This window comes from Myotis davidii, unplaced genomic scaffold, assembly GCF_000327345.1.
Source record: "Myotis davidii unplaced genomic scaffold, ASM32734v1 scaffold299, whole genome shotgun sequence".
Taxonomy (NCBI): Eukaryota; Metazoa; Chordata; class Mammalia; order Chiroptera; family Vespertilionidae; genus Myotis; species Myotis davidii.
Window position 1 is genome coordinate 530,604 of NW_006293088.1, and position 22,581 is coordinate 553,184.

Sequence of the window (22,581 nt, forward strand, 5' to 3'; positions counted from 1 at the left end):
TTCCTCGGTCACTGAAGCAAGCAAGCCTCATGTTAGTTTCAAGCTGCCTGGCTGTCAGCCGCCATCTTGGCTGGCAGTTAATTTGCATATCGCCCTGATTAGCCAATTGGAAGGGTAGCAGTCGTACGCCAATTACCATGTTTCTCTTTTATTAGATAGGATGTATATTATTGATTTCAGAGAGGAAGGGAAAGGGAGAGAGAAACATCAATGATAAGAGAATCATTGATCAGCTGCTTCCTGCATGCCCCCTACTGGGGATTGAGCCCGCAACCGGGACATATGTCCTTAAGTGGAATTGAGCCTGGGACCCTTCAGTCCACAGGCTGATGCTCTATCCACTGAGCTAAACTGGCTAGGGCCACAAAACCCGTGCTTAAATGTGGACTGTATAAACAGGCTATTGGCTGGATTTGGCCTGCAGGCCATAGTTTGCCAACCCCTGATTTGGAACACAAAAATTAGTACTGTGCTGTCAGTATTGTGTTTCTCAAGTTTTATTTGCCTTTCAAAAAAATGAAATGAGGGTGTCAGAACGATGGAAGTATTTCTTGAATATCAAGTTGTAGCCACTGAGTGTAGGACCAGATCGGAGCCCGTGCTGTGCAGGTGCTGTGGGGGCTTGCTTAGGTGCCCAGGCTGCTGCTTTACTTCTGTGGTTCCGCTTTCATCTTCTGCAGCTCCTGTGGGGTTTTTCCTGGTCTGCCTGCTATGCTTTTCTTCCTTGCCTCCAGGGATCTTCTATTTTTCTGTTGCAATCTGGCTGCTTTATGTTTCCCTTTCTGATGTCCTGGTTCCATCATGCCAGCTCTTACTTTCTATCTGGCAGCCTATTAACCCATTGAATTCCTCCTTTTCTGACTATTGGGGATGATGACAAATGTCTTAAGAGACTGCTCAGTATCCTACTATTCTGCTTTCTGCTCCTGTTCTTTCATACTTTTATAGTTGGAATTGACCTTTGGATTAGAAGAAAAGGTAGTTAAAAAAAATTCCTAGGTCCAGACCCTGTTATAGTTGGCTTGGTAACCAAACTAAGGAAACAAAGGAGGAATGGATTAGCATGAATAAACTGGGAAGGTACTTTTGAAAGTGTCATTGGATTTTTTAAAAAATTAAAAAGGTAATCTGAGTTTACTTTAAAGGGGAGTTATTTTTAATACCTTTTTTTAAAAAAATATCTTGTTTATTTTTTACAGAGAGGAAGGGAGAGAGAGAGAGAGAGAGTTAGAAACATCCATGAGAGAGAAACATCGATCAGCTCAGCTGCCTCCTGCACAGCCCCTACTGGGGATGTGCCCGAAACCAAGGTACATGCCCTTGACCGGAATCGAACCTGGGACCCTTCAGTCCGCAGGCCGACGCTCTATCCACTGAGCCAAACTGGTTAGGGCTATTTTTAATATCTTTATGGTTGAAAGTATTACAGATGTTCCCCTTTATCCCCCACTGACCCCTTCTAGCTTGCACCCGCTCCCCCAGAAAGGGGAGTTATTTTTATTTCTACTGTCTGTGGCTAGCATGTCTTTTAGTAGTAAAGACTGAAAGTCTTTTGAACACCATTACTTTTCCAGACCAGAAATAGAGCTAGAACTAGCTTAATGGAGCACATGTTACCCGTGGAATTAATGTAATTGCTGAATGTAGCCTTATGTTTTAAGGTACTATAAAAAAATATTCTTTCTTAACTTTGCGTAAGATATGGTGGTGAACATGGCTGTCTCTGAACAATTTGATGGACTCTTTGTTGATTACAAAAAGAAATTGCCTCTTTCCTCTGAGCCAGTCCTTCTTAGGTTGTCCTGGCCTCCCTAGTGATAAGTCTCTTTGAGTCTCTGCCTCCCAGTTATTTGATAAAATTTAAGCCAGAGAGACCCACTTGGAAAGGCAGAAGCTGTTGCAACAGCCTCATTAGATAATGCAGAGTCATTTCCTAAAAATCTTTTTTTAATGTATTTTTATTGATTTCAGAGAGGAAGGGAGAGGGAGAGAGAGATAGAGACACCAATGATGAGAGAGAATCGTTTACCGGCTGCTTCCTGTATGCCCCCTACTGGGGATTAAGCCTGCAACCCGGGCACGTGCCCTTGACCGGAACCCAGGACCCTTCAGTCTGTAGGCTGACACTCTCTCCACTGAGCCAAACCAGCTAGGGCAGGGGTGGGCAAACTTTTTGACTCGAGGGCCACAATGGGTTCTTAAACTGGACCGGAGGGCCGAAACAAAAGCATGGATGGAGTGTTTGTGTGAACTAATATAAATTCAAAGTAAACATCATTACATAAAAGGGTACAGTCTTTTTTTTTCAATCGTTTTATTCATTTCAAACGGCCGGATTCAGCCCGCGGGCCATAGCTTGCCCACGGCTGAGCTAGGGCCCATTTCCTAAAGATCTTGAAAGGGAGAGAGGGATGCTGATGCCATGCTCTTTTGCATTTATATGCTATCGGACATATGTTTGTGATTGACTATAGAAAAAAAGCCCACCACCAACTGATAGAGTATCACGGTGAAATTAGTTCTGGTACTAGTTAATGTTCCGTGTCTTGGTGTCACATTCACCCCAGGTTTGTCAAGAATGTGAGGGACATATCTGAAAGCTTCCAGTTCTTTGATTAATATGTATTAAATGTGGCATAGAGCAGATGTTCAATAAACATATGCTATTTTAAAATATAATTCATTAATGGATTCATTATGCTTATTTGTTTCATGATTGCATCATGAAACAAGTAAACAACGGATTCTATACTTGGAGTTTATGATTCTGATGAGGTAAAAGGGGTTAGTGGAGTTTCCAAAGTTCCCCCAAAAGATTTGAGAAGTATGTGACCTAAGAGGGAGAAGGGAGGCAAATCCTTTTTATTTTGCCCTCTCAGATTTCTACCTCTTCCTAAAAAAAAGCTAGACATACCCAGACCCTTCCAGTTCTTTTTATTTACATGTTGAAGTGGATTTCTCTGACCTGGTGCTTAGCTCCTGCTCCCCTTTGTACTCTGCCTCACATTTATTTTGTGTGGAGTATGAACACCCCGTCTCGCAGCAGTGTGTCAGTGGTGCTGTTGCAAAGTTAGAAGAAGCAGATCAGATGTTTGAGGAAGATAGCTTGACTGCCCAGAGGAAAGAATTTTTAAGTCTTTATTTTTCTCCCTCTGTGTTAGATCTGTCTTCAATTTCTTCATCCTTTCCCTTCCTACCTAACTTCTTGTCCCTTATTCCATTTTTTTTTTTCATTTCTTTCCATTCTCTGATATCCATCAGGCTCTTAGTGAATGCGGATGGGGCCAGGAAGTGTGGCAGCACATCTTTATTAGGTGACTCATACATACTTGTTTCTTTAAAGTCAAGAGATATGACATTGTTATTGACCACATGTCTATTCCCTCCTCCAAGTGGTTTGAAAACTAATTTCCTCAGGTTTATCTTTAATTTGCCCTAAGCAAAGTATAAGTGGAGCTCAGGCTGCTCCATTTCCCCCTCCTATGCTAGTGTCCATCTTTCCCCCAAAGTGCACTCTTTTTTATTTATTTATTTATTTGGAAAAAAGTGCTCCAGGCATGAAACAGCTCGGCCACCAACACGGGCATCAAGCTAGGATGAACTAAGGACTGTATGTCTGCTTAGCCTCTGACAGGTATAAGAGCAACACCGCCAATCAGGGGTCTTCTTGCCCACTGCTAGGAGGTCCAAAGTGCATTCTTGTTTCTTTATTGGAATAAGGCAATTGTGTATTCTAGGGCAGGAATAGGGTTTGTTAAATCATACTGGGGCAACATTGAACCAGGTAATTAAATGAGTTTATTCATATATTTTGCATCTGTTTCATTGACTGGGAATGAAAACAGTAAGTTCATCCTTTGGGTGGCCGAGTTTTTTTTTTTTTTTTGTAGTTTTGATAAACCTATTCAACAGAAAACATCGGGGTAAGGAACTCTGAAGTTTTGAAATAAAGCAGAGAAGATTAACAACTCAGTAAAATACACCAAATTATGGGGTGGAAAAATTTTAGAACAATGAATAAGAAAGCATAAGGATGGAAGTGAAGGAACAACTAAGTAAATGTAGAAGTAAGGGGATGTAGTAGGGAGTTTTCTGGTGAATGTGGTATGTCCCTTAATGTGATGGTCACTAGGAACTTTGCTACTTGGTTTAAAGGTTTTTGTTTCCTCCTTTTTGTTTACCTGACAAATAAAGAGAAATGATCGTTGGTGGGCAGGAAGGTCCTTGTACATTGTGTGTTCCATAAATATTTTTTCTTAGTGAAGGAGTTGTAACAAGATAAGTGACTGATCTTTGATAAGTACCCATTTATCCATGATAAATTCCCAAATAGCAAAATGTTTGCAATGCCAGACTCTTAAGTGCTATTTGAGGTAGTTCATCATTCACATTGGCACCTTCTGGATCTTGAGCTTGGGTTTTTGGCTTCTGAGTTGCTTTGGCATGTGGATAGAATCCTTACTGTTTACATTTCCCTTCCTAGGCTGATACGCGTGGTTAGAGAATTAACTCATTGAGGAAACTATGTAACCACATTGCTCTGCTTGTTAATAAAATACAGTTTAGTCTTTTGCCTTCTTGTTTCGTGGATTGTGGATTAGCATCTGATTTGAAAGAGAGAATGACATAAATGTATCCAGCCTTTAGACCTAGTTGGGCTCTAGACTTTCACTGAAGAGGGCATTTCTTCAGCCAAAGATCAGGGATGTGTTTAAAAATCACCGAATCTGTGCCCTGGCCAGGTGGCTTAGTAGCTTGGAACATCATTCATCCACCAAAGGATTGTGGATTCAATTCCCAGGCAGGGCACATACCCAGGTTGTGGGTTCGATCCCTGGTTGAGGCACGTACAGGAGGTAACCAGTCAATATTTCTCTCTCACATAGATGTTTCTTTCTCTCAAAATTAGTAAAAAGCATATCCTCAGGTGAGGATTTAAAAAAAAAAATCACCGAATTTGTTGTGATCTAGCTGCATTCTACCAGGAAAGGAGTGGGGTCAAAGAGAACTCTGGTACCTAGTGAATTTTAGGTTTGGGCAACAATTAGATTATTTCCTCCCTTGAGTTACTGATTGTTTATAAAGTTATTGTATATGGACTAGTCTTGTTTGGTCTTCATAAGGGATCACTGTAATCTGTATTACCACGAACAGTATTTTAAGGCCTCTGGGCTACCCCTTTTGGCAAGTACACGATATTATTAGATTTTGGTCTTTGCCAATCAGTAATATAGGACAAAATGGTATCCTGTTATGTTTTTACTTGAATTTCCTTTAGCCTTTGCCATTCACTAAACCAGATACCTTGAACAGGTACTTAATTTTAATTCTCTAAGCTTCACATTCTCAGTCTTGAATGTAGGGATGATAACAGTGCCTTCCAAGTAAGGTTGCTATAAGAATGAAGTAAGATAATACCTATAAATGAATGGGTAGGGGATCTGGCATATGGTAAGCACTAAATAAATGTTGGCCAAATTATTTTCTTTGTAGTGAATCAGAAATCCTGCACCATGAGAAGCAGTATGAGCCATTCTACTCATCTTTTGTTGCACTTTCTACACACTATATTACAACAGTTTGCAGCCTCAGTAAGTATTCCACTCTTGTCACTCTCTCCTGAGGGCTTGTGAGTAGGGGGTTGTGTATCCTCCTGCGAGGGTGCCTGAACAAGTTTTAATGAAGTCTGTATTTTAGCACTTTTGGCCTGTTCACCCAAGAGTTCATTCAGTACATGTGTTTGATATATTGACTGTGAGGCTGAAGTGAGTTACAGAAGTTTGAGGTTAAGTAAAGCTTGCAACTGTCGGTGTGATCAGGCTCTGCAAGTTCTTTTCCTAGACCAACTAAGAGGGATTTAAGAACTACTTCCTTTCGACACCTGTTCATATCCCATTAAGTTTGCCTTCTTTACCTTCGAAATCAGAAGCATTTTTTTGACTTCATAAATGCACTTCCTAGTGTGTTCATTTCTGGGGTGGTTAGGGGGATAGGTGGGTCTCAACTTGGGGTTGGCAGCCAGTAACTAAGGCTCTATTCCTTACTTGGTTTTGGTGAGAAAGAGAATTCTCCTTTTGTGTCCTCTGGTATTTGAAAGATTTCTACTTCAAGTCTCTACCTTCTAAATTTTTCTACTCAAAAAGTGACCAAGCTCTTATTTTTCACTATTTCTGGATTTTTGCATTTTCAGATTTTTATTGAAAATTCTAACTCATATAGTTCTGAAAATTGTAACGATTTGTTTACTTAAATAGATTCTAAGCAAGTAAAATGAAAGGAAGTTCCAGGGTTGCTGAACAATCTTTTAGTGTCCAATGCGGTTTATTATAGGCAGTGGCTACTGGTGAAAAAATTACTTTTAACTTGAAGGAACTTTGTTAAGGGAGCCCCTTGCAAAAAGGCATTTAGAATCTATGGGGAAAAAGAGGTAGTATAGTTTTGTGGCTAGGGGCGTGAACTCTAGAGCCAGACTTCCTGAATTTGACTCTGGCTGTGTGACTGTGGGCAAGCCATTTAACCTCTCTATGGTTATCTGTTAAAAAAAAAAAAAGAAAAAAGAGAAAGAGCAGATGACAGTAATACCAACCTCAGAGAACTGGTTTAAGGACTGAGTTAATATACTTGCAGTTCTTGGTGCTTACAATGATGTATAATTATTATAATTATCTTCATTTCTAGTAAATATAAGGTAAGTTGATTTGTAAGCAATTGAGGGTTTTCAATGCCAAGATGCTCTTGTGCCCCCTTGGGTTGTTGGTTCTGAACAATTACTATCATGGAAATATTGGAAATGTTGGATATATGGAGCTCAATAAATGTTATGTTTGATATATTGACTGTGAGGCTGAAGTGACTTACAGAAATTTGAGGTTAAGTAAAGCTTATTACTTTCTCAGTTCCCCGGAACCAGCTTCAGTCGGTGGCAGCAGCCTGTAAAGTCCTGATTGAGTTTTCTCTCCTACGCCTGGAGAACCCAGATGAGGCTTGTGCTGTGTCCCAGGTGAGAGTGATGGGCTCATCTCTGGCTCTTATTCTGAGGTAGGATTGTGACTGACTAGTGGAATGATGGAGAAGGGGTGGCAGAGAGCAGGGTTGATAAACTTTTTCTGTAACAGGCCAGATAGTAAATAATTTGTTGACCATCCAGTCCTTGTTGCAACTAGTCTCTGCCTTTACAAGCTCTGCCTTTGTGGTGGGAGGGCAGACACAGACACTACGTAAATGCGTGAGCATTACTGTGGTCCAGTGAACTTTATTTACAGAAACAGGCAGTGGGCTGAGCTGGGGCTGTGGTGTTCTAATCTGTGGTAAAAAGGGCTGCAGAGGCTTTTTCAAGGGTTCCAGTTACATGTCTACTGGCCAGGTAAGTAACATAAAATGAGTAAAGCGTGCTAGTCGAGATGGGTGCATGACCCAGCTATAAAGGGCCCAATCACTGTTTGGCTCCAGCTCACTGTTGTCATGTAGTAACGGAGACTCAGAGGCTCATTGCTATATCTGTGAATTTATTGAGAGAGAGAAGAAATCTGGATTTGTACATTAAACCTTCCATGTTTTAAAAAGTTAGTATAAACTCCAAATTAAAAACCAGTAACATTGTGAGAAATGTAGGACAAACCTGCAAGCCAGATATAGTCAGGGCCATTAATTTGTGGTCTCTGCTTTAGTGTTTTTACCCAAGATTGCAGTTCTTGGTAAGAATCTAAATTTGGTCCCATGCCAGTTAGAAGTCTCAAAAGTGTAGGATCTTCTAAAAGACATATTTGAATTTGTTTTCTTTTCAGAAACACTTGATTCTCCTCATCAAGGGCCTGTGCACTGGCTGTAGCCGATTAGACAGAACTGAAATTATCACGTTTACAGCAATGATGAAATCTGCCAAGCTGCCACAAACAGTGAAGACACTCTCAGATGGTGAGTGTTCCTTTGCCAGGCCTGATAATTGGCCACTTCCCTGGCCTGCTTTTTCCTGTTTTGCTTTCTAAGGGCACTCTCCTCATCTCTCTTTTTGCTTTTGTACTTCACAGTGGAAGATCAGAAAGAGCTGGCCTCACCAGTAAGCCCAGAGCTGAGGCAGAAGGAGGTACAGATGAATTTTTTGAACCAGCTGACATCAGTTTTCAACCCTAGAACTATAGCATCACCGCCCGTAGGCCCACACACTCCGGTGAGTTACTTCAGTCAAATGTCCTTATTAAGATGATAATACTAGAAAAATAAGTAACAAACATATTTTATATTTCTGATATAAAATGATATACAGGCCTGTGGTAGAAAAAAATTGAAAAATATAAATCAAAAAGAAAAGTAAGGCCTGGCCAGAGTGCTAAATGGTTAGAGCATCTACCCACACTGAAGGGCCTGGGTTGCGGGTTCAGTCCCTAGCACTGGGCTGGGCATGTGCAGGAGGCAACCAGTCGATGTGTCTCTCTCATATTGATGTTTCTCCCCCCCTCCCTCCCTTCCGTTCTCTTTAAAAATCAATGGAAAAGGTATCCTCGGGTGAGGATTAACAACAACAAATAAAAACAAAAGTAAAACTCACCCCAACTTCTCTGTCCACAGTTATTATTATTTTTGTGACCATTTTCTAACATTTCTCAATGTGAATAAACAAATGTAAAGCATGTTCTCTGTGAAAGGCATCACTCTATAGTAGTTGCAGGATATATAAAATACATTAAAGCTATATATTTTCCCCCTCCTTTTTAGAAAATGACTTGTATTTTCCCAACATTAGAGAGGAATCTCTTCTCATTAACTGGGAGTCTGAAGAGTGTCCATGAAGTTGCTACTTAGTATGGACAGTTGGTTCGGTTCTGAACTCCAGGGCAACAGTCAACAGATGATCGTATGTTGATAGGCTTTTCCCATCCTTTGCTTCTCTTCAGGTGGAAGGAGAAAACGATGAGCAGTCATCCACAGACCAAGCCTCTGCAATCAAAACCAAGAATGTGTTCATAGCTCAGAATGTGGCTAGTCTTCAAGAGCTTGGTAAGACACTTAGTTGGTTCCTTTACTGGCTTCTCTGCTTTCAGATATTCCTTGAGTGGAAAATAATCCAGCAGCAGACAGAAGCTGTTTGTAAGGCCGAGCCTTTTCATTAATCCAGGTGGCTCAGAGAAACTGCTGCGTGTCTGTCTGAACCTGCCGTATTTCCTGCGCTACATCAACCGGTTTCAAGATGCAGTGCTGGCAAATTCCTTCTTTATCATGCCTGCAACAGTAGCAGATGCCACTGCTGTTCGTAATGGGTAAGGTGCTCCAGGGGACATGGACTTTACAGTCGAATGCTGTTCTTAAAAAGAGAGAAACTGGGTAGTTTTTATGGCATGCCTACTTTTAGATTATAGAAGCAAGTGATTCAAAGAGACACTTTTGTTCATCTTTTCTGTTACATCCCAGTTTTCATTCCCTGGTGATCGATGTAACCATGGCATTGGATACCCTTTCTCTACCTGTGTTGGAACCTCTCAATCCTTCTCGTCTGCAAGATGTGACAGTCCTCAGCCTAAGTTGTCTATATGCAGGTGAGAAGTTATGTCTGATCTCACTTTCTTAGTCAAGCACAGGTATACTTTCCAGAAACCATGAGATCTTTCTAAGTTCACTCTCCCCCTTTACCTTTGCTTCCTTCCTTCCCACAAGGATCATCTAATATCCTTTCTAGGTGAAATGAGGTCTCAATAGGAATCTTGTAGGTTGTCCTATTGACTAACAGCTAGCATTATGTTATGTGCATATTTGGTTTTATAGTGTGTGCAGATAATGTCTACTGTATGAAAAGAAAAATGCAGGTGCTATTGGGATATTGAGGTAAGTAATCTGTAATTCCTGCCCTCAAGGAACCTATACCCAAGAGTGGAGAGCAGATAGAACCACATAGTATAACATAAAATAGGAGATGTTAAAGGCAGTAAGAGAAGTATAGTATATTAGGGACACCCAAAGAAGGGAGCGATTGAGTGTTGCTGTGGGAACAGATTTGAGGAAGGCTTTGTAGAACAGGTGGTATCTGTTTATATTGGTAAATATGATGAATGTTATTCTTCGTGCTTCCACAGAATCCCCTTCCTCTTGATCACACTGCTTTGAGAGTGGGGCCTGACAGCTGGTGTTTACTCTCAAGTTATTATTACCATGACTTTTTAACTATCATAATCCTGGAATGTCTTGGAAGGTATAACCGTTTCTGATGTTTACTTGGTTCTGTAAGTGAGGATTTGAACAGTCTAGGAAGTCTGACTTTGGAGGCACAAAGAAATTACTGAAGTTGGTCACCTTTCTACATTGTTTGAACAGCTTATGTTGAACATCCCTGTTCAAATAGGAATCTAAAGTTAAATGCACTTCCACTAAGGAAGGCAGTAGTCATGAAGGAATTAAGTTCTGTTGATGCATCTTGTAGGGCACGCAGGTATTTAGCTTGGCTATCCCTAGACAGAGGTAAAAGCAGGACCAACAGTATGCTAGACCTTGGGGAACATACTGGTGTGTGTGTGTGTGTGTGTGTGTGTGTGTGTGTGTTTGTGTGTGTGTTGATTAGTGAATGTTACAGCTTCCAAGAAAGTAGGCCCCAATCCCAGAGGGCTTAGGAATGCAGTCTAACAGTAGAGACCATTAAAGATTTTGAAAGGTGCTATGATCTGAGCTATATTTTAGGAAGAACATTCAAGCAGTAGTATGCAGGATATTTTGGTGTGGGGAAATAGTAGAGGCAGGAGGATCTGTTAGAGGGAATTCGCAGTCACGCAGGTAAGAACGCACTAATGGCCTGAGCTAGAGCAGCAGCAGTGGGAGTAGAAAGCTGCGGATGCCTGTGATTGTGCAGTCTCCAAGCCCACTTCCAGTATTTATATGCTAGTCCTCTACCGCTGATGTTTGCAGTTTTAAATTTGGGGTTTATTAACTTCAATTTTCAGGAAATTTCTTGAATATCACATGGATCTCAGTGCATTTAGTTAGTAAGGATTAAAGATTCTTTAAAAATTCTAGTTGGATGAAAGATCCCAGATTTGGTTTGTTGTTGAAATTTGATCACTTGGGGTTAGATTTAAAGAAAGAAATTTGTCCTTGATGCCTTCCAGAAAACCAATGTGGGATTTTTTCCCAGAATCTTAAAAAAATAATAAAAATCATTAAAAATATATTTTAAACCCTAACCGGTTTGGCTCAGTTGATCGAGCGTCGGCCTGCGGACTCAAGGGTCCCAGGTTCGATTCCGGTCAAGGGCAAATACCTTGATTGCGGGCACATACCCAGTAGGGAGTGTGCAGGAGGCAGCTGATCGATGTTTCTCTCTCATCGATGTTTCTAACTCTCTATCTCTCTCCCTTCCTCTCTGTAAAAAATCAATAAAATATATAAAAATATATATATATTAAAATTAACAGATTTTACTTATTTTTTGAAATATTTTTTAAATTGATTTTTAGATAGAAAGTAAGGGAGTGGGGAGAGAGAGAAACATCAGTGTGAGAGCAAAACGTTGATTGGCTGCCTCTTGCACACCCCTACCAGGGATTAAGCCTACAACCTGGGCCTGTGCCCTCTGTTGCTCGAACCAACAACGTTTTGATGCACAGGATGATGACCAACTAACTGAGCCACACCGGCCAGGGTAATAAATTCTATTTTTAAAGCAGTTTCAGGTTTACAGAAATTGAGCAGATTATATAGTTTCCATATACCTTCACTCCCCCACATACTTTCTGTTATTAACATTGCGTTCATATCATACATTTATTATGATTGAAGCACCAGTATTGATAATATCATTATTAACTGAAGTTCATAGTTTAGATTAGGGTTCCCTTTTGTGTTGTACAGCTATGTATGTTTTAACAGATGCATAATATTAAGTATTCGTAATCATTGTATCATATAGAATAGTTTCATTGCTCTAAAAATCCCCCATACTTCACCTAGTATACTGTTGCCTCTTCCTTATCCTCATCCCTAACCTCTAGTAACCACTTATATTGTCTTCTTAGTTTTACCTTTTCCAGATTGTCAAATAGTTAGAATCATGTAGTATGTAATCTATTCAGATTGTTTTTTTTTTTCCCCTTAGAATATGCATTTAAGTTTCTTCCATGTCTTTTTGTGGCTTTATAGCTCATCTCTTTATTGCTGAATAATATTCCTTGTATATGTACTACACTTTGTTTATTCATTCACCCTCTGAAGGACATCTTGATTGCTTCTATTTCTTGATGATTATGAGTAAAAGATACAATAAATTTATGTATGCAGGTTTTTGTGTGGACAGTTTTTCAGCTCATTTAGGTAAATACCCTTGGAGTATGATTGCCTCCTTTTTGTCTAATGACCCTGCAGTCTATTCTGCACAATGAAGCTGGATTCTCAGATCACTAATAATTACTTTCAGTAATCAAATCACTGAATTGCTTGTGAGTGGGTTTTTTGTTTCAGCTGTGGTAGATTCTTTGGACCATGCCATGATTGAAATCTGTGCATCTTTCTTTTTTCAGGTGTGAGTGTGGCAACCTGTATGGCCATCCTTCATGTGGGCAGTGCTCAGCAAGTGCGGACAGGGTCCACGAGCTCCAAAGAAGACGACTATGAGAGTGATGCAGCTACGATTGTCCAGAAATGTGTAAGTCACCCTCAGGGGATAGGGTGCCTTGACTGTTCAGATGAGAGACTATGGCCAGTTCCTTTCTTCCTTGGTAGAGGAAAAGCCATGGAGTACTCTAAGTCTAAGAGGTAGGCATTCAGTTTGTTTATTTGGCAGACTGGTTGGCCCTATAGAAAACTGCCATGTTGTGGTGGCAGTGGACCTTAAAACATGAGTCATCCAATCAGCATATATATCTGAGGGCTTACTATGTGGCAGTGTACTTTTAGTGGAGACATACAATACACAAGATAATGTCCAATAATGATAAGTGTATAGGATGAATAAATGTGTTAGAAAGCAGTCTGGGTATGTTGGACCTGGGTGTGTTGCTTTAGATTGGGTGGAGGGAACACCTCTGAGGTGATGTGAGCTGAGGGAGCCACTGCCGTGTGAAGATGAAGGAAGGTGTGATGCAATTGTATCATTGGAAAGTGACTTGAGGATATTTAACTCTCGAAGCTGAATTAATCGAGATAGGATTTAGCATGTATAATGAAATATGTCAGCTTGCTCAAATTTTTGTGTATGTTTGATATTGGACAGCTTGAAATTTATGACATGATTGGACAAGCAATCTGCAATTCTCGCCGGGCTGGTGGTGAGGTAAGAAGCACATCTGTGCTATATTCCACTCTTGTAGCGTCTAAGATGTGTTCCTGTCTTATAGCCTATAAGAAGTCAATGTTCACATCTTTCTTTTCTGCCTTTTTCTTATTTATTTATTTAAAATTACCTTTTATACCTTTTTCAACAGCACTATCAGAACTTCCAGTTGCTCGGTGCCTGGTGCTTGTTAAACAGCCTTTTCCTCATATTGAACCTCAGTCCTACTGCCTTGGCTGATAAGGGGAAAGAGAAAGACCCACTGGCTGCCCTCCGTGTCAGAGACATCCTTTCTCGTACCAAAGAGGGCGTGGGCTCTCCTAAACTGGGGCCTGGAAAAGGGTATGTGTCACTCCTGCCTTGTTTTGTTTTGTTTCCCTGACATTTTCTGTTGATGAGGGTTAGTTTAACTCTTCTAATCTCCACATCAGTAGAAAAATTTGCCTCCATACCCAGTTGAATTTAACAACTAAGCTAATGATCATAATCTACTATCTCTGCGTCATAGCTGTATGATTTTGGTGGCAGTGGACTCATTTTTCTCTGATCTTGTGTCCTCATCTGTAAGGAGAAAATATCTATGTAATATATATTTTAGCATTTTTTGAGGTTCAAATCAGGAAAAAAGTGCTTTTGTATGATGGGTTTGGTTGATTTGAAGGTGATGACTCAACTTGCATGTTCACCTGTAAAAGCGAGGATTTTGTCACGTCCTTCTGGCTTCTTCCTAAAATACTTGCTACTGTTTTGAAGAAATCTGGGCATTAAGCCCTGTTTGGTAGGAAAGAAGAGATGGCTTCTGTGCTGTTTAGGGTTTTGTTTTCTAAGCGCAGGCATTTCTGGATTGTATTTATTCATTCTGTCCCAACAATGTACTAGGTAGGTTCTATTCAGGCCTTGAGGCTGTAGCACAATCAAAGCAATGTCCTTGCCTTTGTGGAGTTTATATCTTTCTTTTTGTGGTTGTTAATTCTCACCCGAGGATATTTTTTCCATTGAATTTTAGAGAGGTTGGAAGGAAGGGTGTGTGTGTGGGGCGGGGGTGGGGGGGAGTGAGGGGCGGGGAGGAACATCAGCGTGAGACACGTCATTGATTGCCCCCTGCACATGCCCCAACTGGAGCTAGGATTGAACCTGCAACCCAGGTATGTGCCATTGACCAGCAATCGGATTTGAGACCCTTTGGTCCACAGGCTGATGTTCTAACTACTGAGAAGAACCGTCCAGGGTAGAGTTTTTCTAACTGTAACGACAGAGAACAAATATACTAAGTTCATAATAGATTATTATATATGAATGTTGTGAAGAAAATAAGCCAGAGCAAGGTGACAGAGTGATGGGCTGTTATTTTAGTTAGAATGGTCAGGAAAGAGCTCTAAAGATGAGGTGTAGAGAACATAAGTGCAGTGACACAGTGAGTGTGGCAAATATTTGGGTAGAATTGTACACATTTTGAGGTAAAAGTATGCGTTGGCATTTTTAAGGTTTAACAAGTTCAGTATGGCTAGAGTGGAGAAATTGAGGAGGGAGATTAGTAGAGAATTAGGTCAGAGAGGTAACTAGGGGCCAGGTCACCTAGGGCCCAGTGTAATCTGTAGGTGTAAGAGGTTTTTGACACCTACAGAGTGATATGATCTGATTTATTAGTGACTTGATAATACAACTTCTGTGTGGAAAATAGACTGTAGGGTCATCAGACAAGAAGGAGGCAGAACAGTTAGGAAGCTCATGCATTTCTTCAAATGAGAAAGGAAGGGGACGTGGAGTAGGGTGGTGATGGTAAAGGCAGAGAAGAGGTCATATTGGGGTATGTTTTGAAGGTATAGCTGATGGGATTTGCGGATGGCTTGAATGTTGAGTGTGAAGATAGGACATCAGAATTTTTTGGCATGAACCCAGCCGGTGTGGGTCAGTGTTTGAGTGTTGATCTATGAATCAGGAGGTCAAGGTTTGATTCCTTGTCATGGAACACGCTCAGGTTGCTGGCTCAATCCTGGCAGGGGACTGATGGGGAGTGCAGGAGGCAGCTGATCGATGATTTTTATCATTGATGTTTCTATCTCTTTCTCCCGCTCCCTCACTCTCTGAAATCAATACAACTATATTGTGAGTCTATCTTCACTCTTGGTATTGTAAAGGGAAATGCCAAAAAAACACACACCTATATTCTTAAAGTAGCAGTTACATTTTTAAAATGGCTGTTGTTTCTTGAGATTTAAAAAGAGTACATGTACATTTTATAAGGTATAAACTATAAGAAAGGGGGAAAAAATCACCCACATTGGTAAACATTCTACCAGACATCAGACATTTTTCTGTACACATACATATGTTTTACAAGATTAGGATCACTGTTATGAAATATTGTTGACATCTTTTCAGTGAACAAACTAAGTTTTTAATGGCTGACAGTATTCCACTATATAAATACACCATAGTTAATTATCTTATTAAACACTGAAGTTGTTTCAAGCTTATTTTGATAAACAGTACTCTATTAAAACTTCTAAAACACAAATCTTTGTGAAGTTGTTTAATGATCCCCTTGGAGTAAATCCTTAGAAGTGTAATTGTTAGGAGAAAGGGCGCACACTTATTGAAACATTTGCAATGTTTTGCCAAGTTCCTCTTGTCTGCATTTCCGACTGTGTGCATATGCTTATTCTCCCAGGTCCGCTCTGACGTGGTTATTGTTAGGCCTCATGTTTGCTAACAGAAGTGAGAGATGTTCTTATATTGCTCTTATGTGTATATCTTTGGTTACTAGTGTGATTGTGGTTTATTGCTCACCTTTGTTTCTTTTGTAAACTGCCTATGTCCTTTGCCTCAGTTTTTCCTCTTTGATGTTTGTCCTTTTTTACTTATTGATTTACATGAGCTCATTGTAAATTGGATATGCAAACTTCGTCATGTCACTCAGACATAAAGAAAAGTTTTAGAGAAGTTGGTACTTTTTAACGCTTTCTTCTCAAAAGAATGACTTTTGGAAAGTTCAAACACCATTTAAATGTCAGCATCTTCACATGACTCAGTGGCTGGGTAGCTCAGTTCATTACAATGTCATCCTGATATGCCAACGTTGCAGGTTCGGTCCACACTCAGAGCAAGAATATAAGTAGAACACTAAAAATTAATGTTTCTCTCTCTCTCTCTCTCTCAAAAAAATCAATCAATCAAATTCCATGGGCTTGGAAGTTTCTTCCAGTCCTGGAATTCTTAACCTGAAGCCTGTGGATCTTTAGGCAGTCTGTGGATGGCCTCTAGGGAGACTGTGCACTTCTGAAATTACATGCAGATTGTGTGTGTGTGTGTGTGTGTGTGTGTATACTGTTTTCTCCCCTGGGGAATGGTCCATAGATTCTGAAAGGGGTCTAGGACCCCAAAGTGACAAGATCCACTGTTTTTTTAAAAAATATATTTTACTGATTTTTTACAGAGAGGAAGGGAGAGAGAGTTAGAAACAGCGATGAGAGAGAAACATCTATCCGCTGCCTCTTGCACATCTCCTACTGGGGATGTGCCCGCAACCCAGGTACATGCCCTTGACCGGAATCGAACCTGGGACCTTTCAGTCCGCAGGCCGACGCTCTACCCACTGAGCCAAACCGGTTTCGGCCAAGATCCACTGTTTTTATGGTTGTAATTTATTGTGAGTTATCTTAAGATTTGTGTTTTCCTTTTGCTTCGTGTAGGCATCAGGGATTTGGGGTGCTCTCGGTAATTTTGGCAAACCATGCCGTCAAGCTGTTAACATCCCTCTTTCAAGACCTGCAAGTGGAGGCTCTGCACAAGGTGAGCGGATTGTACTCAGGGAATCAGTATATCGATGGCTGGATCTACTGGGTAAGCTAGTGGGAGCTAGCAGATCAGGTTATTTCCTGATGATTCATAACGTTAATTATCTTCTGATGTTTACCTTCAGGGCTGGGAGACAGATGGTCCCCCTGCAGTCCTAAGCATCATGGCTCAGAGCACCTCCATACAGAGGATTCAACGGCTGATCGACTCTGTTCCACTGACGAACTTGCTGTTGACATTACTCTCAACTTCCTACAGAAAGGTGGGTGGGTCATGCCATTGGTAATTGGAAGATCTTATATAGCATAACCTTCTCAGACTACATTCTTACTGTGACCTTTATAAACGCCAAATTTGTGGTAATAGTTTTAAAGAATAGAGGAACTCTTAAATTATTCTAAATATGTGAATCAGCTATTGGCTGTTAGCGTTGTGACACATTTGGCTACTTGGTGATTTGTGACAGTTGGCATGCTGAAGGAAAAACACAGTATACTATGGAAACACCGTTTTTAATTCTTGTCCGTATTTCTGCTTTTGGAGAGCTTTTGTAGGGTAAAGCAGAGAGTCATGAAGGGAGCTATTAGGAGAGCTACTCCTTGGATCTAGAAAGAAGAGTAAGACACAGAAAAGACTTTCCAAGTGGCGATGGGATGAAGTAGGATGGCTCCAGTTTTGTGGTGGTCAGTTACACAAACCTCACTGTTTGCCTAGGCATGTGTCCTGCAGCGTCAGCGGAAGGGCTCCATGAGCAGCGATGCCAGTGCCTCTACTGACTCGAACACCTACTACGAGGACGATTTCAGCAGCACAGAGGAGGACAGCAGCCAAGGTGGAGTCTCTCTCTTCTGTCTCCCAGGAGATCAGCTCCAGAGTGCAGCGGGACGTTTCCCAGTGGTTCCTTTAGTTTCCTATTTACCATTTTCTCTCAGCTGCCTAGCCTGGAACTTGATTTTATGTGTACTCAATAGTGACATGTTATTTAAGAGTAAGTTGAGCTGTTGAAGACCAAACGATAGAAACTGCTATAAGTAAAGCCCAGATTGCTTTTCATTCCTTTTCCTCCAAAAATCAAAATACATCTCAGTTCATATTTCTTTTCATGTTAACCCATTTTGTGAACTCTGCTCTGAGCTTTCCCAACGGAATTGAAAAGGTTGTGAGGTGCTTGGTTTGGCTGTTGCCATAGATGTGTGGCTTGGGGAAGCTTTGGGAGAGACTGTTGCCGTGAACTACAGGCAAAACTAGCATTTCCTCCTGCCTCAGTTTGGAGAAAGATTGAAAAAGATAAGTATCTCAGATTCTTTATAATCAGGCCTGAGGGACCAATGTACAGTATTGCGAAAGGTACGAATCTTATCTTGGGGTTTACAACTATAGGCAAGTAAAAATTTGCTCTGGAAAATATTTGCTTTGTGGCCAGTAAAATAAAGTGAGATTGGTTTTCTTCCTCTGTTGGGCTCCTTTAAAAAAAATCAGTTGGTAACAAAGGGGAAAAAAATCGGTTTTATTGAGGTATAATTTACATGAAGTGCTCCCATTTTTTGTATATGCTTAGATGTTTTAAAATTTTCAATTACAGTTGATGTACAATATTATATTAGTTTCAGGTGTAAAAACATAGATGAGTTTTGACAAATTTATGCAGTTGTGTAACTACTGCCACAATCAAGATGTCCTTGTGTTCCTTTTGACTTAGGTACTTTTTTTTACGAAGTATCTATATGATATACTAACATTTTAAATTTATGTTTGTTGGGTTTTTTTTCTCTGTTCAGATGATGACAGTGAGCCTATTTTGGGGCAATGGTTTGAAGAGACCATCTCCCCCAGTAAAGAGAAAGTGGCACCTCCACCTCCTCCTCCACCCCCTCCTCTGGAGAGCTCTCCAAGAGTTAAAAGCCCCAGTAAGCAGGCCCCTGGTGAGAAGGGCAACATTTTGGCCAGTCGCAAAGATCCTGACTTGGTAAGAGTGGATTTCTGAGATTTAGGGGAAGGAAAAATGGGAGAAAGGGCATGAAAAGCAGATAATTTAACTAAAACATTTTGTAGGATGGGTAATTGTAATATTTAAAGGTATCTTATCTTAGGACTTAAATGTATCAGTTATGCTTGATGGAATAACTTACACTCTTGGTGGTGGTTCTGTGATTGAGGGTTAGTATCATGGTCTTGGAGTTAGAAGTGATTTTTTCAGTTATATGTCTCTTACTGGCTCTGTTAGTTTGGGCAAGAGTCGGAACTTCTTGCCTCAGTTTTGGTTTTATCATATGGGAGTGATTGTACCTGCCTTTAAGGGTGTTGTGAAGACCTCTTAGCATAGGTCTGGTACATAGTAAGTTCTTGCTAACTCTTTTTCCAACCAGTATTTATAGGTGATGTACTCTGCGTCAGCCCCTATTCTGAAGCTGTATTAGCAGACAAGTCAGATACAATCTTTGCTTTCATACAGCTTAGTCTAGTCAAGGATCTGGAATAAAGCATTTATACAATAATTCAATTTAATTTTAATAGAGCAGGAAAAGAGCTAAGAATTCTATAATGATTATATAGGCCTCAGAATTGAATATATCAATAATACCCTAGAACTGGACAAATATAGATTGTAGTAGAGAAAGAAGTGAGTCAGTCTATTTGGAAAATCCCTGTCTTCATACAATATTTTGTGAAGTCTATTATACTAAACTGGCATACTGTTTTGTGTAATTGGTAGGATTACATGGGAAGGACTATCATAATTAAACTTAGTCCTGATGTAGGAATTTAAAATCTGACTTTTTAAATTCATTGTTTATTATAAGCATGAGGCCCTGGGCATATTTTACTTCTCTTTGTATTCAGGATTTGTAGGGGCTCTGGGCTTCAGAACCTGATATGAACTTTTTTGTTTTTGTTGTTCTTTTTAGTTCTTAGGTCTGGCTTCCAACATTTTGAACTTCATCACTTCTTCCATGCTGAACTCTCGGAACAATTTTATCCGAAACTATCTGAGTGTATCTCTTTCAGAACACCATATGGCCACCCTGGCCAGTATCATTAAGGAGGTGGACAAAGATGGACTCAAGGGTCAGTAGACAGGATATCTTTTTCTAGGGGAGTTTGGCTGTCGGCAGGGTGGTGTGATGCATCAAGTAACTGCTTGAATAAATTGGTTTTCCCATTTGTCTCCAAGGTTCATCAGATGAAGAGTTCGCTGCTGCTCTCTATCACTTCAACCACTCTCTGGTGACTTCTGACCTCCAGTCACCTAACCTGCAGGTTTGTGTGCACTGTGACTGGTCAGGCCAGGAGCTCTCCATCAGGTCTCGGCAGGCTGCAGTTGTTCTATTGCTAAGGAGTGCAGTTTGTCATGGAATCCCCACACTGGAAAGAGTTTCTGAGAAGGATTCTAGTCTGTCCCTCTGCCTCAATTAGGATCATTTTAGGGAAAACAAAATGTCACTCAGGAACAACTACATAATTCCCAATGACTGTCCTAGTAGAAAACTGGACAAAATAAACAAGAGGGCAGTTTATTTGAAAAATATAAATGGCCAACAAACAGGAAATGTTCGTCATTAGTAATCTTCAGAAATACAGATTAAAAGGTGTGTTTTAAAGGAATCAGATGACAGGAGATAGATGCTCTCTTATACACTCCTGTTTGCAAAACCACCACCAAAATGAAGTCTAGGTTCTTGATTGTGGATTTCTAAATCTTAAAATTTTCTCTCCCTACTGAAGTACCTGATGTCCCGAATTCTAAATCTGAAATTTCTCATTTCATTAGTTTCATATATGTATTTATTTTTGCATTTATAGTTCTTAAATGTTAAAATTACTGTTTTTAGTTTTTATAGCAAATGACATCGTGATCTATGGAATCTTTTTAGGCTTTTTTCACTTAATATTATTTAGTAATAAACTGCCAAGATCCATCTATACTTTTACAGTTCTTGTTTTGACTGCTATATAATATTCTACTGTCTTTGTGACTATACCAGTTTATTTCCCATCTATTCCCACTGACAGACCTTTGGGTTGTGTCAGGTTTAATTGAAATTCCAGGTGTTGCTATGGTCTTTCTTGTACATCTCCCTGTTCTCTTGGGACTATAACTAGGAGTAGAGTTGATAGGTTATGGAGTTTGTGTGGCCTTAAGCAGATAATGCCAAACTACACTTCTAAGTAGCTGTACCAAATTTTCCTCCCACCAGCAATGTGTCAGAGGCATGTGGATTCACATTCTCTCCCAACACTTGGCAATGTCATATTTTCAAAACTTTCCTAACATGGTCACAGTGGTTCTCAATCTATTGTGCATAAGGATCCCTGAGGATTTTGTTTAAAATACTGATTCCTAGTTACTGCAACACTGCCGTCGCCCAGTGGAATTCGGTAGATCTCCAATAACTTGCCCTACTATTTTGAAAAGTTTTTTGTTACTCTTAAGATTCATTCAGTAGATTCTCAGAATCAAGACACTAGTCAAGGATTTGAACTTGCCCCAAAGGAACAAAATCCAGGAAGCTATTTCAAGAGGTTAAAATTGATTCTCATAATCCCAACCTATTTAAGAAATTCTTAAATTTTTTCTTTTGTTGAAAAAAATAATTATAAAAGCTATTTATACTTATCTACTATTACATGAAAACATTTATTTTTTGGAGGGGCAGGAAAGAGGATATAAATTGAGTAGAAAAGTTGACCTATCTAAGATGAAGGGAAGGAAATGCTTCAGTTAGTAGATGGCCAGCAGTACTTCTCAGATTGCATAGGGTCAGGGTGTCTTCCAAAATTACCAGTTCCTTGTCCAGATCTGAGTTTATATAGGGAAGTTTCAGAGTTCATAGACTTGGTCTTTTCTTGCCTAAACTTGTCCAAATAATGGGGAAGAAACATTTTTCTCTAGAGAATAGTTCTTAAGATTCCAATAATGATGTTGTCCTCTTAGCATTTTAAAAATAATTACAGACCTTGTGTTGATATGCAATCAGGTTGCCCATAGCTACTGAAGAAATCCTTAAACTTCCCTTTTAATTTGATCTCCAAACATCGGACTTCAAATTTTCCCCCCGAATTTCATAGCTATGATGGAAGAAAGTGCAGGGTGGTCAGTGCAATCTAACAATCTTCTATTGAGTTCCCTACCTCAGATATTGTTTCTTTGGAGTAATGTACAAAGCCACGTTACCTAAGGTGCCGTGAAGGGCAACCAGTTAGGGGCGACCAGGCGGGCAGAGGGAGGCAGTTGGGGGCGACCAGGCTGGCGGGCGGCGTCCTGCATTTTTTTTCTATTCTTCCCTCCCAGGTGGAGTCTTGGATTTCTGGATGAGCTGGAGACGTGGCTTGGCTGGCCAGGGACGGAGTCGGGCCCAGCAGAGAGCCAGCCTCGGGAAGGACACCGGGAGGCGGGCTGGGAAGGATGAGGAACGGCTGTGGAGACTAACGCCGCAGCAGGAGCCATTTGAGTTAGACGCCGGGAAGGAGTTCCAGACGGTGTGAGGTGAGGAGCCGAGAGCTGGCTACTCCGGAGACGCGCGCGCGGGGCGGGCGTG

General features: G+C 40.5%; 1 protein-coding gene across 1 annotated transcript in view; it reads left to right on the top strand.

Moving 5' to 3' along the window:
- UBR4 (ubiquitin protein ligase E3 component n-recognin 4) overlaps positions 1 to 22,581 on the top strand; it is a gene marked incomplete at its 5' end in the record, with an annotated part of 124,129 nt that overhangs the window by 4,207 nt on the left and 97,341 nt on the right. The window contains 16 exons of the mRNA XM_015565924.1: positions 5,494 to 5,591; positions 6,897 to 7,000; positions 7,785 to 7,914; positions 8,028 to 8,167; positions 8,892 to 8,994; positions 9,113 to 9,254; positions 9,406 to 9,530; positions 12,495 to 12,619; positions 13,187 to 13,246; positions 13,398 to 13,588; positions 16,939 to 17,038; positions 17,169 to 17,306; positions 17,759 to 17,876; positions 18,823 to 19,010; positions 19,951 to 20,110; positions 20,217 to 20,302. Of these exons, the coding sequence (XP_015421410.1) occupies positions 5,494 to 5,591; positions 6,897 to 7,000; positions 7,785 to 7,914; positions 8,028 to 8,167; positions 8,892 to 8,994; positions 9,113 to 9,254; positions 9,406 to 9,530; positions 12,495 to 12,619; positions 13,187 to 13,246; positions 13,398 to 13,588; positions 16,939 to 17,038; positions 17,169 to 17,306; positions 17,759 to 17,876; positions 18,823 to 19,010; positions 19,951 to 20,110; positions 20,217 to 20,302 (2,008 nt within the window). The remainder of the gene's footprint in view (positions 1 to 5,493; positions 5,592 to 6,896; positions 7,001 to 7,784; positions 7,915 to 8,027; positions 8,168 to 8,891; positions 8,995 to 9,112; positions 9,255 to 9,405; positions 9,531 to 12,494; positions 12,620 to 13,186; positions 13,247 to 13,397; positions 13,589 to 16,938; positions 17,039 to 17,168; positions 17,307 to 17,758; positions 17,877 to 18,822; positions 19,011 to 19,950; positions 20,111 to 20,216; positions 20,303 to 22,581) is intronic.